Below are 17,450 nucleotides of genomic sequence, written 5' to 3' on the forward strand. Positions count from 1 at the left end.
GCATGTTTTGTAAATGCCTGAAAAAGAAATGCTCACTTTTGGTCTCAAATACACCACAGAGGAGGAGGATAAGCCTTAGTAGATTGAATAGTCTCACATTGCATAGACAGGCTGTGATATCAACAAAGGAGGTGTCCAAGAGATTACTACTTACTGCATGGCCAATGTACTATCAATTCTTCCTAGTAATCCCATGTAGATACATCGTCATGCTGAAAGGTGTCAGCACTTATGAAACTAGCTTCATCACTGAGGCTGATAAAGGTGAGGGTATTATTGTTGTGGATGAAAATCATTATAATAACAAAATGAACTATTTACTGTCAAATGTTTCTGTTTACAGGAAAGTGATGAGAGATGATAGGAAGATGGAAGCTGCTGGATTCCGAAAAAAGAGATATCCTCCTCTGTCCAACTGATACTGCACAGTACTGTCCAAATTTGCATGTTCTTTTCTTCCCCCTCTTTCCCTTTCCCTTTCTTTTCTTTCTTTCCAAGGTGTAAGAGCTTAAGAATGAAAGGCTGCCTTTGGGTCAGTTTTGAACTGCTTCGGGGAGCCATGTGCATGGTAGTCCCTGGGTTAGTTGTCCACCCCTTATGGGGACCATGAGGAATATACTATTTGTCTTCCTCACATATTTTAAGATCACCATAGCCAATAATGAAGATTTTGTAGCCATGTTAAAGGCATCAATGCTTTTGACTCCTTTATCAACTAACCTGTCTGAAATTAACTCCTCCAATTTTCCTGTCAACTTAATCCATTTCACTTCATCCATCCAGACTATTACTTAGCCTTCAGAATGGATCCTTTCCTGTCTCCCAGCATCATCCACTCCATCTCCTACAGCACAGTAGTCTTCTTCATTTTATGCCCCTTCCACCCTTATAACTACTCTTCGTCCATATTGTCCTCCGCCCCTCAGCACTACCTCATTCCACATCACTCGCTCTTCCTCCCATTCTTGTTCTTCTATCAGTTCCTCCTATACTAACCTTTCAAGTACTCTTTTCAGCCCAGACAAGGGGGATCAATTATTAGTGATTCCATCTACAGCCCATTACTCTTTTGTCTTAAAAACAAGGCAAAGTTTCCTTTCACAGTTGTTTCCGTCATTCACGCTTTGTCACTGTTACATCCAAGTTCCACACTGGCAAATCAATTCTTGCCCAGTCTCACTCCTCCCTTATTTCTTGTACTGGAACTATGTCCATCTCCCCAGCATATTGCCCTGTCAGTGACAAGAATTGGCCAGACTGAAAATAACCTGCTTGCCAGCCTCACTAACTATGGTGCAGTATCAGTACAGTAATACACAGTTCCCCCCAGAGTCCTACACCAATATTGCCAAGATTTCCTTCCACAGACATGACCTCCCCCATGAAATTTATATTGGTTGACAACCCCCCCCCCCCCCCCCCCACAGCCAGTGTGGCATTTTAGCCACCTTGCCAAGCTTTTCTCTCCAAAACCCACTGCCCTGTGTTTAACCTGGTCCTGACTGTTTAAATTGCTCAGTACAATTATGCAAGTGTACCAATTGTGGTGGCTCCCATATTGTATTTTAAAGGAGCTGCCTTGCCTGTAAGTTCAAGTCTGAGATAGCAGTTCTCAGAATAAAACTTGGCCCTACTTTATGTGAGGCCAGACAAAATGCATGCTGCTAGTCTATGCTCCTCCCTTTTTCCCAAAATGTTCCTGCATATCCCCTAGTATCTCTTCCCCAGCCCCAGATGAAGATAAACTCAGGACCATCTCATCTCCTTTCATTTCAAAAATGATAGTAATGACTGTTAATTTACCTGGTGATATATATTCTGAATCTGAATTTACTTATTGTTTAGAGTCCAAGAAAGAAGCCACATCTTACTTTCACATATTTGCTTTTACAATGTCCCAACACTAACACCAAGGCAGTAAGAATATTCAGTGTAGATATATAAAATTATACAGCAATTATATAGGGAAAACAAAACAAATGAGTAATTTGCTTATTTTATTAAGAAGCCGTTTATATGATATGCTATACAATAATGCAATAAATAAAATAATGTGTACCCTACAATCTAAAGCGCATCATACAAAGGACTATTAAATACAAACTAATTTTGCATTCACTACGACAGACAAGAACATGAAAGGAACGGAGGCAATTTGCAACCAGCTGTGCTGACGGACGCACTTATGACCACACCCAAGAATGCCTGTTCTTGGCAGTGTTTATCACAGGTAGATTAAAACTGCCAGGCAAAATTAAGCCATCCTTTCTGTTGATAATGGTACTGCTACATCTTATACTTCATAGAAGACATTGTTTACAACAGCAATACTATAACATCAACATAAGTCATTCCTTATCCAAATAAAATGCCAAAGAATACATACACAGGTAGTTTGCAGTAGTATCCTATGTTGTATTTAGCACAAGCCTTAACTTGTTGGTTACTTGTTGGTTAACAGGGACAAGAGAGAACATGTGTTAAAGGAAGTGCAACACAAAGCAGGGCACATGGGCAGGTGTAGCGTAGGTGGGCACAGCTGGGGCTCTCTCTCTGGAGGGATGGGCCACGAACTGTCCTGGGTCGGGCTTTCCTTCCATAAATGCATTGGCTGGTTACCGCTGCCTGAGGCTGCGGGGATAACACCAAGAGCAAGGAGGCTGCTGGCAAGACCAAAATGTGCGACCTATAAGGTGCCTTACAGCAAAATACACAAGTGGAATCCACTATATATGTTAGGGCTGGAAACCATGAACAGCCTTGCATATCATTGTCCATGGTCTGTTCTCTTTACTGTTGCCTCCAAAAGTCTCTGATTACTTTTTGTTGTTTAGAATAAGATTGTCATATTCCTGGTCTGAGGTGCTGCAAAAACACCACCTCTTAGTTTGTTACAGAATGAAAGGAAATGAACTTGGTGACTGTTTTTTATGCTTATCATTATAGACAATATTGGGCACTTTGAAAGTCATGCACCTGTACCCACTAATTTCTGGTAAGTTGAGGACTACCAGCAGCCTAGGACTAAGCAAGCGACATTATCAACTGCTGAATGATCTAACTTGTGCTTATTGCTGGGGTGTAACTATCCCACTGATTTGTATGTAACATGTTAATGAAAGTGTGCTATTATTCAGCATAATTTGCAAACATAAGTATTTTCCATTACAGATAATTTCCTTTTAAGAAATGAAAGGACAACAGTTACAAGTAGAAACAGTAAAAAAGTAGAAATTAAGTACAAGTTATCTGACTTAGCCTAGAGACTCATGGAAGCAATGTCAATAATGACAATATTTACATACAGCATCACCTACCAGCTTAGTTACTTGTACAAACACTGATATAAAAACTTTGGTTGCATACAATCTCCAATCATTAATTTTTCCAGACTTCCAATGAAATTATGATATGGCAAAGACTAATGAAAAAATTAAACCTTGCCAATAACTTAAGGAATTTATACTATGAATCAAGTAGTTTTCCGGTGATATAAGGGTGGTATTTGTTAAACACTCATGATTATGACCTTACGACTAGGTAGTACATATGCTTTGACTGTCTTTATCTTCTAACCAACACTAAATGACCACCAAAATCAGTGATAAAATTTATTCAATCAAACTCAAACTATTTGAACAAATTCAACAAGTATGTAAATGACTTTTAATTTACACAATCTTGGTCTGGGGTATACACTCACATCATACATTCCTTTAGAAAATAATCAATACAAATTTCACTCAAGGGGTTTGGGAGAAAAATGAGCATTTACTTCAATACACCTTGAATAAATGTTTAAAAAAGAAAGGATGAAAATAGCAACAAGACAGGGATCTGACGGCCTATCTCCTTGCTAATTTACATGGACACTGACACTCTGTCTATCAGCTTAGGACCTTGTGCATATAAATCGACTTTGTTGCCAGGTCTTCAGCATTAATGTAAATATTTTTTTAACTTTAATAGTATGGAGCAGATTCCGACATGGCAGGATCAACCGAGCTCCCTAGTTTTATGAGATAACTGGCCAAGTGATTTAGAACTCCCATAGGGTAGCCCTTGAGGGATCTGTGTCCCCAAGTTTAAAGCCTCCATTTTTCTCAGTAACAATATATTGACCAGAGGAATTCTTCAAGCACATCCTTGTGGCTTCACGAAGTTCAATGAAGAATCCTTCTGGGACTTCTGAGTCTGCCATGATGCCATCTCCACATGCATGCCAGTAACCACCCTGCTGACCTGTAAAATAAAGAATTATGAATAAGCTGTTTTCTACTGTTATAAAAGTATAGCAAGGCTTATGGAAAGAGCTTTATATATAAAAAACTTTAATACCTATTAGATATAAAATGGTGGCAAAGTCAAATACCCTACCAGCATGTCATATGTAAATAAAACCAAATTAAAATTGATAAAAGACATTGAAAATGCAAACCAAAACCAGCATCTTGTACTCTTTATATCCCCTAGAACAAGCAGGCTAGAAAAGGTCCCATTTACAATTGTTATAATTAAGAATGGTATGCTTAAAGACAAAGGTCATTTAATTAAAATAATAAAAGAAAAAATAAGAATACTATAAGTGATATTTTTCTTCCTTTCTTTTTTGTAAAACACATGCAGAAGTGAATAACAGCATCCATCTGTCAGAGGCATACTAGTTACTCCAGCAAAAGAAGCAGCAAAATTTGATTAGCTTACCTCTGAAGAATACTTGTCCTTGGTCACCCTTCTCAACTCGGATAGTCTCATAGTTGGCCTTATTACATTCCATCTTCAACGTATTTACCTTATAGCCAACAAAGCCTTGTTCTCCCTTGAGCACCAACACTGGCCTGTTGAAGAACACGTAATTAATCCTTGTCAGTTCACTAGAATTACACTCCTACTTATTATCAACTTTTTAATAGATAGTTTAAAAAATCCAGTCAATGTCCCAAGTACTAAAACAATATTACATTTATCACAGGAAGAAAACACACAAAGATAAAAGTAATTCATTCTTTTGGTCAATCCTTAATGTCTGCTTACCGGTTGATAAGGTAGAAGTAGAATCGAGCGCTCTCATCATCAGGGGAATCTGCGTTGGCAAAGAGATGGCCAGACTTTTTGGTTGCAATGTACTTGCCGTTGTTTGCCTGGAATGCCACTGACCCATCTGCTTGCCAGTGGAAGGTGAAGAGTGCGTTTGATGTTCTGTAAGAAAAGAGGATATTGTCAGCGAGTTTCCCCGAATTATTATTTAACAAAACATATTTCAAAGAGAGTGAAATATCAATGATAAACTAGTATTAAGTACGGAAAACTTGTAGTGCCCATATAAATTCAATACTCACGGTTTGTTGGCGTTAGCCTGGATGCCGCCGCCAGCCTCCAGGGTCCAGTACTTGTCTTGCATGGTGCGCACGTACCAGCGCTTGGTAGCACCGTCATATTCCAGCTGGAATTTTTCGTGGTCTGAGATCTCTTCTTGGTTGGCGGTCACGTCCACTCCTGAAAAATGACAAGAAAACATATCATATGAGACTTTCAAGAGTAATGTAAACTCTACTTTCAACTTACTTTTAAGGCCGAGGATTAATACATGATAAGTATTCAAGACTATCTTAAATGTGGACTAGTCACAAAAACGGGGAACGACAAGGCGGTCAATTAAAGTCCGGGGCAGCCCTTCTGAGAACGTACGGTCACGATCTATGTGTGATCCGTCTTGTGTGTCTGGTCGTCACGCCATAGCTGACGCCACGACGCCTCTCGCACTCGACGTTCGCAACACCCTACACTCGCATTGTAATGCTTGTTATAGTAGGCAGCTTTACCATGTTCAGTTTTGAATCTAAAGTCATGATCACCATTATCAGAACAATCAGTTGACTAAGACGGGTAAGTTGATCAACAATTATAATACCAACACATAAGGAGCTTCGTAATAACCCGCCACTTCAAATTGCATCACAAAATTAAGTTAACCAAATCAAATATTGCGCACACTAAACCACTGTTCCACTCCATAGTGATCAACACACGGCGAGCGACCATTGTCCTAGACTCATCGCCGTGACTCCCCTGGCCGGCTGACCGTCATTCACACAGGCCGTGGTTCTGGGCGGGATACAATCAACCGCTTGTTCCACCACGGGGTTCCCCTCTTCCAAACCCAAGCTCAAACAGAGAGAGGCTGTGAATCGCTGTCTTGACAATATCAATACAGCACAGCTGATCCTGGCTTCACCGCCGGTAGCCAATCCCCTGGAAAAATCCGAAAGGCTCGTACGAGTGTTAAGACTCCTTGACCATTACATTTCAGATCATTCATTTCTCAAGTTTGCTCTCGACGATAAAAAATGAAAGAGCAGAGCCACGATACAAAAACCAGGCACCATGGGGTTACCCGCGGACCACAGTGGTCACAGGTCTCTTTTCATAGAGAAAAGCGGTCTTTCATAGCTTGGGCAGGGTAGGGTGGAGACGTGACACTGCAATTCAGCAGCTTCCCTGGAGGACCATTTCCCCTGGTGAGAGGAAAGAGGAGACTCGCAATGCTTACACTTACAAATATCGCGACTTACACAAAATAAAGGAAAATGTATGATAAAAATGTGCTGAATCTGTGCGATTTAAATAATAATAGACGGAAGGAAGGAAAGGAAGTAGGATGTGGCAGCAAGATATTGATAATAGGGGGATGTTGAATTAGAAGTTTATTAAGGAACAAATTATATCTTGCAAAAAGCCAAGCAGAGATGTCGCAGCATCTACCAAATCCGCCAGACTTTCTTTCAGTTGTACATCGACGTTTAACTTCCGGATAAAACTAAGAAACAACATACTGCCATCTGAATAAGAACAGAAATAATTTGTGAGACGATGAGCTGTGTGGCGGGAAGTCAGGTGTCAGGGCGTCAGGCATTTGTGGAAAGTCCCACATTTATGTGATAATGTCGCTCCGGCCTCGAAAAACAACCAAAACAGAGGCAGCCCCAAAACAACCTGGCAAGTTTCTCTGTTACCTGGGAGTATGAATGATGGAATTGCAAGGTGGAATCGGCTTCTCTCTCTTAATAACACTACATTTTTTTGCCAAAGCCGTTAAACTATATTAAGAATTCCCCTTAACTATTAGCACATTTTCACCGAAGGAATAATTTGCATTTCCCTTGAACCTATATCAAACAGAAACTATGTAAACCACAGAAATCTAAAAGACTTTTACACACGAACCCATCTCCAATAGGACCTCAATACCAACCATTTCTACCGAACGTCAAAAGTACACGAGGTATGTCCGACGCGGTGGATTACGGACAGCTGACAGCGGAGAGCCACAGCGGGAGGGAAGAACAGGCGACTACGGCTGTGCATTGGGTGTCTAGATTACTTCTAAGCCTAACCTATCATTTCGGAAAATTAACAGGTTTTACAATGACGGATGTAATTTTGATGTGTAATGACTGATATAATCAAACAATTCCAGAATCTGTAGAAGGAACATAGATCTAGGACTGTATTTATAGTTTCCCTACTTTTTTTATGGAACAAGAACACGGTAAAGAAAGCAGAAAAGAGACGAAAGAAGAAAGTTGAGTCACACTAAGAGACGGGTGATGAAAAACTATGGAGTTGCGTAGAGAAAAAGTCTGACAATAAAGCCAAACAAACGATACAGGAAGCTAGGATTGATTCTGTATTTGTGGCGCTGGAACATCTGGCTGTGACGTGAAATGCAGTCGACGGTCTGCATTATGATGGGAAACATCCCTGGACTGAATGGACAACGTGCTCACGGCACTTTGCTATAGCCGCTACGGTCATTAAGAATATTGGAAAAATTACTCTTAACATTCTGCCAAACATGCGACATTCTCCTTCGTCATCTGAGCAACAAAAATGAAGTCGAAATCTTGGAATAATTTTCTTTCTAATTTCTTTTTTCATTTCTTCATACGTGAACCTTATTTTTTTTATTTCTTTATTCGTGAAAAAATTGCGAGCACCCGCCACGCAGACAAACGAAGCCCGGAGCGAATGTGAATGAGCGAGTGAGCGAGAGTGCGTGAGTGAGTGCGACCGTGGATGCGAGTATGAATGTCTCACCATGAAGGCCAACTGAAATCGCACCGGTTGTTACAAATACTAAAAAAATGAACTTCTCTTTGCAACATATTGCCCTGAACCATAAGCTCACGCCTACGCCTCACTCCCACCTTTAACTTGGCTGAGCCAGTCCCTCGATTATTCAGATGCTCCTGACCCCACCAGCTATGCGTTCCATCCACGTTTCCCTTTGCCTTATATTCTAGAGCAATACCCTTTTTAAGTTTACAAATACTCACTAAAACCGCTTTTCAGATTATTACGTTGGTTCTTCTCTCATCCTTAATCTATTTCCACACCCTCCTTAATATCTTTTTAAAAAATAGTTCCGTTTTCTATTTTTTTTTTTCGATCACACGAAAATAAGACCCTCGTATTACTTTTCGAGACGAGGAACAGTCACAAAACCTCACGTCCAAAGCGACGAATATCACAAAAACACCAATGCTGCATAAGAAAAGATCTGCGGTGGGAGGATATTTACAAATACTAAGAATGGGCGGAGAGAGAAATACAGATGGGGGACGGGGGAGGGGTGGGGTGGGGGGAGAATGGCTCCGAATCAATGAAGTAGCAAGGGGGAGGGGAGAGAGGATGGAGGGAAAGGTGGTGGCAGGAAGAGGGGGAAAGGAGGGTGGCAGGAAGAGGGGAAAAGAAGGGAAGGATGGAGGTAGGAAGGGAGGGAGAAAGGGCAAGAGAGATTTGAAGCCGACACCAAAGCTGTCACTCAATCATTCGTTATGGGAACTTCCTGCACTGTATGATACGCATATGGATCCTTTACGTAACATGAAGAACAAGACATGGAATAACACCCATTTACCTACCCTCTTAAATACCAATACTGAATAGATAATCATGCTGTTTTTTTTTTTTTTTTTTTTTACTGAAAACTGTAAATAAATGCACTGCGTTTTACAGTTTCTCTCAGGATCACTAATGCCATTTTCTATATTAAGCAGAGAAAATGAAGCCGTCGGCGCTGACCGCTGTCCCCAACACCACCGCGACCTCCCGGCGCGCCACCCGTTCACGCCAGGGCGGCCGGGGGGACAGAACCGCAGGATCTACCCGTCACGTCTTTCGGGGCCGGACAAGGGAAATGCCACATCACGTTCGCTTGGAACGGCACGCCAAGCACCGTCTCCTACGAGGCTTTGGCATCGTCATTATCATCATCATCATCATCACTTGCCGTTTTAAATTCCCAACACATGTTTATTTCCCCTGAGAGAAATATATGTATTTCATAACGTGGAAAAAAGTACACGGCCGACAGAAACCCGACCTCATCCATCTCCCCAATGCACTGACCACACACGCCACCCACAGGAGCTCAGGGGCGACGCGGCGGGGCCAGCTCTCCCCGCGACATATGGCACATGACATCAGCGGCCGGCACCCCGCCCTGCCATACCGCGTGTCACTTCCTCACTTTCTCGCTTTCTCCGCTGGCATTTTCTCCTTCCGTATTTACCAACCTTTGACACACTTTCATGCCGAATTAGTTCGAGAAATCGGGAGTAAATTTTTAGAGAGAAAGAAGAGCCCAAGAAGAAGAAGAAGAAGAAGAAGAAGAAGAAGAAATGCACATGGTCCGCTCGCCGTGTGTGTGTCCGGAGGCCTAAGTGTCCCTGGGGGCTATTGGCAGGGGAACGCACTCAATCGCTATCAATATGGAACTGCTATTGCCCTCTTCTCTTATATTCTCTCTTTATCCACCTCTTCCCTTCCCTTCCTTCACTTTCCCTCTTCTCTTCCTTTCTCTCCCCTTCTCCTCCTCCTTCCTTCCTCTCTCTTTCCCTTCCATCTCCTATTCTTTCTCCTCTTCTTCCCTCTCCCCTTCTCGTCCTGCTCCTCTCCTCCTCCTCCACCCATCCTTCTCCCTCTCTTCCCATCATAATTTGCCACAACAGACTCCAAAGACATCAAGAGCTTTACGACCCCCTTCTGAACCGCGCGTCTGCCCCTACACTCCTCGTTAGCTCTTGTTTGTGCACAAGTCGGAGGCGGATGGAGAGGAGCAAGGAACTCGTGCTCTTGACTTGCGCTGAAGCTGTTGGCAGAACTTCGGGTTTCTTCCTCTTTGCTTGGCGTGGTTGTCGAGTAAGTGCGAGAGGTTTGTTTTTGTTTGTTTGTGTGTTTGTAAGTCTTAAGCGGAGGGAGGTAAGGCAGATGCAGCAGAGATAGACATGGTCGCCAGAAACACACACATCAAAGGTCTAAAAAAAAAGTATGACCAAACAAACATACAAAGTAAAAACAATATAAATAAACAAATTAATAAAAAACCGACAGAGAAACAGACAGACAGATCGCGGCGGAGAGCACCTGGCAGAGCGCACAGTCATAGCGGATGTACCAAAGGCAAGCATTACATCTTATCGGCTCCGACTTCCTGCCGATGTATCAGATGACGCCGCCGGTGCTGGCGCGGAGCCTTCCTCGCGGGGGCGTCTTGAGCGCGGTTTCCTGCGATTAACTTCATAATATAATCAGAGATTCCCATGTCACTTCTTATTAATTCAAGTGTTTATTAAGCCTTAAGATATCAAAGGATAAAGAAATTAGCAAATGGTACCCCATCGGTCATGAAATAATTATAAAGGATAACTTCCTGAGCCTGTTAATGCAGCTTAACTAATGGCCTTGAACGCTTCGGTAAAATAGTATATTACGCTGACAAACTATTCGCAGGAAGACGAGTATGCACGAACGGGAATAATTCGCACTGAAACAACTGGTACGCGAATTACATCCTAAAGAACTTTGTGAATCTACAAAAGGGATTAAACTTGATATTCTACCAAAACCGACTTAATTTCCCGCCCTTTATCACTGCGCGGTGGATAATGAAAACGTGGTTTGAAGCCACCGCGATATCCTTGCTTTCAACATTGCGGCTCGTCAACTTTCGAAAGATGTGACACCCAAAAAAAAGTCCTGAATATAATGATTACGACAACGAAACGGAGGAAAATCGGCAACGTCACATTTCTCGCAGCTGCCCCTCCTCCCTCCTCCCTCCTCCCTCCTCCCCCCTCCCCCTCCCCCTCCACACCGCTATTCACCACCGCCTCCCCTCCCTTGGGCACGTGTTCTTCTCCCCCTCCCTCCTCATCCCCTCTCCTCTCCCTCATCATCGCCCCTCCTCCTTATCCCCAATCCTCCTTATCCTCTCTCCTCTCCCACCCTGATGACGCTCGCGACTCGTGTTTCCCGTGTGGCTCGATTTAACATGGTGGCGGAAGAAGAGGGGAAAAAAATGCAAAACCAACACAAACAAACAAAGATTGCAAGTGTTCCCATTTAAAAAATAAACAATAAAAATACTTTTATTATTTTTTTATATAAGTAACATGAAAATAAAATCACACACAAAGAGACCGTTTCAGAATGAGAGAGAGAAACAAAACCCGGGTAATTCCAATAATGTGGCAATCCCATCCACTCCTTCCCATCCTTCACCTCCCGTCCCACCAGCATCCTCCTCTTCGCCTCTCCATCTCCAATAACCATTGCGTCGCGGGAGATGGCGTGGCGCCGACAGACCCTTATCGACGCGATTCGATTCCAGAACTTTCCAGACGCGGCCGAAGCGAGCGGAGGAGCGGACGCAGTGATGGTCATTATGCCTATGATGGCGGCCATTCCGTCTTCCTTTCTCTCTCCTTCCTTATACTCCTCCCTCCTTGCCTATTCTCCTCCCTCCTTTCTCTCTCCTCTTCCCCTACTCTCCTCCCTCCTTTCTCTCTCCTTCTTCCCTATCATCCTCCCTCTTTCCTGTCTTTCTCCCTCCCCACTTTTCTCTGCCTTGCTTCTTTCTCCCTCCATCTTCCCTCTTAGGCGAAGGGAAAGGCAGCATGGAAAATGAGCGTATAAATACGGACGAAAATACGAACGCTGGCAAGAATGACGTCAGAAAAATAGCCGCAAGCGAAAAATGAAAAGGAGACAAAAAAAAAATAAACCAAAACAAACACGACGAGAATAGAATCCAAAAAAAATCAAGGAACGGTGCAACAAGGTAGGCACAAAAATAATTATCAAAATAAGTAATGAAGACAAGAGCTGCGATGATTAGCCTCGAGTGGAACTAATCACGCATGCGAGAAGCTCAAGAGGAGGATAATCTTAAGAAGTTTAAAACACTGAAGGATGAGGAAGTTGGACTTTAATATAACAGCTGGAAAATAGGGGGCGAAAGGGTGTAGGGGGAGTGAGGGGGGTGGGGGGAGGGGTAGGAAAGGTGTACAAGAGAAGGGGAAAGGGTTAGCGGAGGGAGAGAGGGTACGTGGCAGGGGCAGGGGATAGGGGGTGAGGAGTAGGGGGAGGGGTAAGAGCAGGGGAAGTAGGAGGAGAGGCAGGCAGGAGACGGGGGAGGGGTAAGAGGAGTGGGCACGGAGTAAGGGGAGAAGGGGCACGAGGGGGTATGGGCAGAAGAAATTAACCAAAAAGGCTTAACAGACGCGCGGAATGTTCTCATTATAAGGTAGAAAAGCAGCTTTCCATACATCCCGCGGGGAAAGCCCCCTCAAAGGCCCTTCGCTGTCTCGTGTGACCCTCGAGAGTCGTAAGGAACAGGCTCTCTTCCCCTCCACTTCCTCCTCTTCCCCGCCGCTTCCCTCTCAAGCACTCGTAATCACCGCCAAACCGGAAGCGCCGAGGGAGGGGCGACGAGAAGTTACAAGAAAAGACAAAAATAAACAACATTATTTCTTTGTGGGTCGTAACGGTGTCATGTTGATTGGATGACACCAACACTCCCAGCAAGATAACTGGAAGAGTTCACGACTGCGTTTCCTTCCCTGTCGTTTTGCGCTACCCACGGGGCGTGACATGACATGACATCTTCTTTCACACGAGCTTCCTGTCGTCACAAGCCCATGTAAACATGCATGCAGCCCTGCAAAACAAAATACACAAACGGGCGCGCACATCCACACCCGCACGCACATGTGCACGCACGTACACACACACAAACCGAAGGGTAGAACCAAAGGGTAGATCAGCAAAGCCTGCAATACCCTTACATACACGCGCACACTCAACACAGGACCCTGGATCCCCACAACTCCGAATGCCAGCATAACCAATGAACGAAGGAAACAAGGAAGCCGATATAATACGTTCCTCGGGCGTTCAGGGCGCTCATCGGCCTCCCCGTAGCATGGCTTCCTCTCCCTCCGTCACCTAATTAGTCATTCGGTTCGTTGATGAGGGTTTGGGGTTTCACTCGCGGGGTGAAGGTTTCCAATCGGCTTTTTTTCTATTTTTAGGAAAATGTCCTAATGACTATCCATGATGTGTGGATTTTAAGTCTTTCTGTGCGTCCGGTCTGGCTCAGCTCATTATCATAGTTAATATTTTCAAGCGCATTTTTCATTTCTTAATTAAAATTCCGCCATTCGTTCCCCTGCGACTGAAAAAAAAAACTGAAACGGGGTCACTGCTAAACAGGGCTAATTACCAGTTCTTTCCCCGGACAGGCAATTTCCCTTAATGACCTCATCCACCGATCTAAATAAGGAAACTCACACGGCCCGAAATGGCACGCGCCGGCGAGGTCTACTCGTTCTGCTTTCACGGTCGAATATCGCTTCTTTCGCCCGTAATTCTTGCCCGTAAGGGAGATAATTGAGGCGCAGTCACGGTCCCTGGCGGTACTAGGCGCTGCTCATGACGATGTAATTGTTACCTACGAGCGCCATGGACTCGCTGGTGGAAAAGGGAAAAGGCGGGAAAACGGAACGACCACCTTCACACAGCGGTCCCGTATGTCATGGCGTCGTGGAAACAAAACCGCAGTCGCACATTTTCTCACTTATGCATGTGATCATAAAATTACGCGGTTTCGGTTAGTTAATTTCTGTTTGTAAACTGACATTTGACTTGTTAATATGCAACAACGAGTCCCAATATAACAACCTTCACATAGTATTTTACGACTTTAAAACAATGGAGGACTCGCCTTCTGCCTTCCAGCCACTGCCTCCCTCTTCCAGCACCCTGACAACATGTGCTGCTCACACTCCGCCCTCCCTGAACCCTTCCTGTACCCTTCCACCTCTTGCATCCCCCCCGTCCCCGGCCCTCCTCTCTTCCCTTCTCTCCCCCCCGGCCCTCCTCTCTTCCCTTCTCTCCCCCCCGGCCCTCCTATCTTCCCTTCTCCCCCCCCCCCCGGCTCTCCTATCTTCCCTTCTCTTCCCCCCCGGCCCTCCTCTCTTCCCTTCTCTCCCCCCCGGCCCTCCTCTCTTCCCTTCTCTCCCCCCCGGCCCTCCTATCTTCCCTTCTCCCCCCCCCGGCCCTCCTATCTTCCCTTCTCCCCCCCCGGCCCCCCTATCTTCCCTTCTCTTCCCCCCGGTCCTCCTATCTTCCCTTCTCCCCCCCCGGCCCTCCTATCTTCCCTTCTCTTCCCCCCCGGCCCTCCTCTCTTCCCTTCTCTCCCCCCCGGCCCTCCTATCTTCCCTTCTCCCCCCCGGCCCTCCTATCTTCCCTTCTCCCCCCCGGCCCCCTATCTTCCCTTCTCCCCCCCCGGCCCCCCTATCTTCCCTTCTCTTCCCCCCCCCCGCCCTCCTATCTTCCCTTCTCCCCCCCCGGCCCTCCTATCTTCCCTTCTCTTCCCCCTCCCCACCCCCACCCCAGCACCTGACGGCCAGGTGCGAGCGCGCAGGTGAGATCGTCGCTCCAGTGACCAAATGGACGAACGATTAGGAGCGGTCGGGCGGTAAAGCCTTTGCAGCGGAGAGGCCCTGGAGCGAGCGATAATAAAAACTAAAGGCGGAATGGCGAATGAAAATGTGGGTAAAGAGGTTAAAAAAAGAAGAGAGAAAAATACGTCACACACTAATATATGGAAATCCGAAGATGGTTTTTGTAAACTAAGTTACTCAGAAGAAAATGCACGTAACGGGAACTCTGGAGATTTAATAACGTGATCAACGAACAAGCCTTTGATGATATAACCGCGCTATCATGACCGAATCAAAGTGTAAATCCTAAAGAGGGGTGGAACAGGGGGAGGGGCGCTCTGTGGAAGGGAGAGGGGGCGGGAGAAAAGGAAAGGAGAGGAAGAGGGAAAGGAGGAGAGGGAGTGAGATAGAGAAGACAAGTGAAGAGGAGAGAGGGAGAGAGGGAGAGAGGGAGAGAGGGAGAGAGGGAGAGAGGGAGAGAGAGAGAGAGAGAGAGATAGAGAGAGAGAGAGAGAGAGAGAGAGAGAGAGAGAGAGAGAGAGAGAGAGAGAGAGAGAGAGAGAGATAGAGAGAGAGAGAGAGAGAGAGAGAGAAAAAACAGGGAGAGAGAGAGAGAAAGGAAGGGAAAGGCCAGGGAGGAAGGGAGACAAGCAACCTGGGGTCACGAAGAAGAAATACGGGCGCCAACGATGAGGAAAACAGATGTACAAGGGGAGGAGGAGAGTCAGCGAGGGAGAAAGAGGGGAAGATAAGGTGAGGGGAAGGAAGAGAGAACAGAGGCAACAGAGGGTAATGTAAAATGGGGTGTCAAGGGAGATTGCCGTACAATTATGTCCTTACAGGGGAGAGCCATCGCCGCAACTCAGGTGGAAACTGCAGTCTTATAAAGGAGGGGAAGGGGAGGATAACTGAAATATGGATCGCTATGGACGCGCAAAATACACTTCCTGGCAACCGAGAGAAAAAAAATCGTGGTGCGTAGTCACAATCTGTTTACAAAGCGAGGATATAAAGGGAAAAAAGGTAGACAAGTGCGCAGAAACCGATTTTTTCATGAGAGAAAAACATCTATTGTTCTTCCGATAATCATGGAATTCGACTTATTCCGTTAACTATACGTGTTTTCTATTCGAAAGTTTAGGTTTTAAAACTGAAAATCACACTTAAAGAAAGGGAAGAGCAGAGAGAGAGAGAGAGAGAGAGAGAGAGAGAGAGAGAGAGAGAGAGAGAGAGAGAGAGAGAGAGAGAGAGAGAGAGAGAGAGAGACAGAGATAGATAGATAGATAGATAGAGAGAGAGAGAGAAATAACCAAACCACTAATTCTAAACCAACACACATTCGCACACCCGCGACACGAACCACCGCCCATCCACGCCAAAAAGAGGAACGAAGGGAAACGAAAAGAACCAGAGGAAAAAAGGGGAGAATAGAACAAAAAGGGGAAAACAATAATTCCGCAGCGTCTCCCAGGCCTTCCCTTCCCCTCGGCTCGGCTCTCCCCTCTAATTACCCTTCGCGCCGAGGGCTTTACGGTACCTCTTTATGCTCTCGCGAGGAGGCCGGGCGAGGGGAGATCGGGGGCGAAGAGGGGGAGGAGAAGGAGGGGAGAATAGAGGAGGAGGTGAGGAGACAGACGAGAGGAAACGAATGAGGAAGAAGCAAAAGGGATAAGGAAGGTGGAATAGCAAGAGGCGGGGATAAACAATATATATATATATATATATATATATATATATATATATATATATATATACAAAAGAATAATGGGAAGAGGTAGAGATAGAGAGAATATAGACAGTGCAGTGAAATAAAAGCTTAAGAAATCAGAAGCAGGAACACAAAAAATCGAATCAAGAAAACAGACCAAACGATTTAACATAAAAAAATAGAATACAAACAAACATACAAAAACAAAACTTCACATCCTCAAAATCACAGTCCATCACGCCGCCACCACATTCGCAAAGCACCACCACAACTCACGCCACCACTACATTCGCACACCACATCACCCAAACTGTCCAACATCTCTGACAAACGAAAAACAAGCCAATGGAGGGGCGGCGGCGCTGTGCTCTCTCCACGAAGCGATCCAGCTGTCCAACTTCTGGCCAGTGAGGTTCCGGAGGCTTATAATGCCTTGTTTATGAGTCGGGTTTTATGAGGCGGGTTTATGGCGTGGCCTGGGACGGGGCGCAGGAGGAAGGTGAGGATATGCAGCCAACCACTGCCACGTAGAGCCTGGCACTGCAACGGAAGCAACAGGAAGATGTGTACTGGTCTTGCTATAAAATTTGAAGTGTTATGCGTTAAACTGTCGGTAGATAAATAGGCTGATATAGATTTACAGTGTAATATGTGTATTGTTCGTAGATAAATATGGAAAAAGTATAAAAAAGGGGGAAAATATCACTGCGACATAATGTGTTTGACCCAGCCGCCATAAGTCACATAATCTGTCCACAGATTGGCCACGGGATTTTTTTTCTCTCTCTTTTTTTATCGTCTACCATCCATCGATTTCCAGCGTTGTCATCATTATCAATTATGATTATCCTTCATTCCGCGGAAGCCCATTAACCTGTCTCTTTACCTGGCGCACCTGCCAATTAGAGCCGCTGATTGGCCGCCAGCGAGCCAGTGCCAACCCGGTCGCACTC

General features: G+C 45.0%; 1 protein-coding gene across 6 annotated transcripts in view; it reads right to left on the minus strand.

Annotated features, from left to right (window-relative positions):
* Positions 1–1,984: 1,984 nt before the first annotated feature.
* sn (fascin domain-containing protein singed) overlaps positions 1,985–17,450 on the minus strand; it is a 165,529-nt gene continuing 150,063 nt past the window's right edge. For all 6 annotated transcript variants that reach the window (XM_070122894.1, XM_027354269.2, XM_027354285.2 and 3 more), the window contains exons 7-10: positions 5,340–5,496; positions 5,035–5,199; positions 4,705–4,838; positions 1,985–4,242 (exon numbers count right to left, since the gene is read on the minus strand). In XM_070122894.1, coding sequence (XP_069978995.1) covers positions 4,040–4,242; positions 4,705–4,838; positions 5,035–5,199; positions 5,340–5,496 — 659 coding nt within the window. In that variant the 3' untranslated portion in view covers positions 1,985–4,039. The remainder of the gene's footprint in view (positions 4,243–4,704; positions 4,839–5,034; positions 5,200–5,339; positions 5,497–17,450) is intronic.

This window comes from Penaeus vannamei, chromosome 6 (genome assembly GCF_042767895.1).
Source record: "Penaeus vannamei isolate JL-2024 chromosome 6, ASM4276789v1, whole genome shotgun sequence".
In the NCBI taxonomy this organism is placed as follows: Eukaryota; Metazoa; Arthropoda; class Malacostraca; order Decapoda; family Penaeidae; genus Penaeus; species Penaeus vannamei.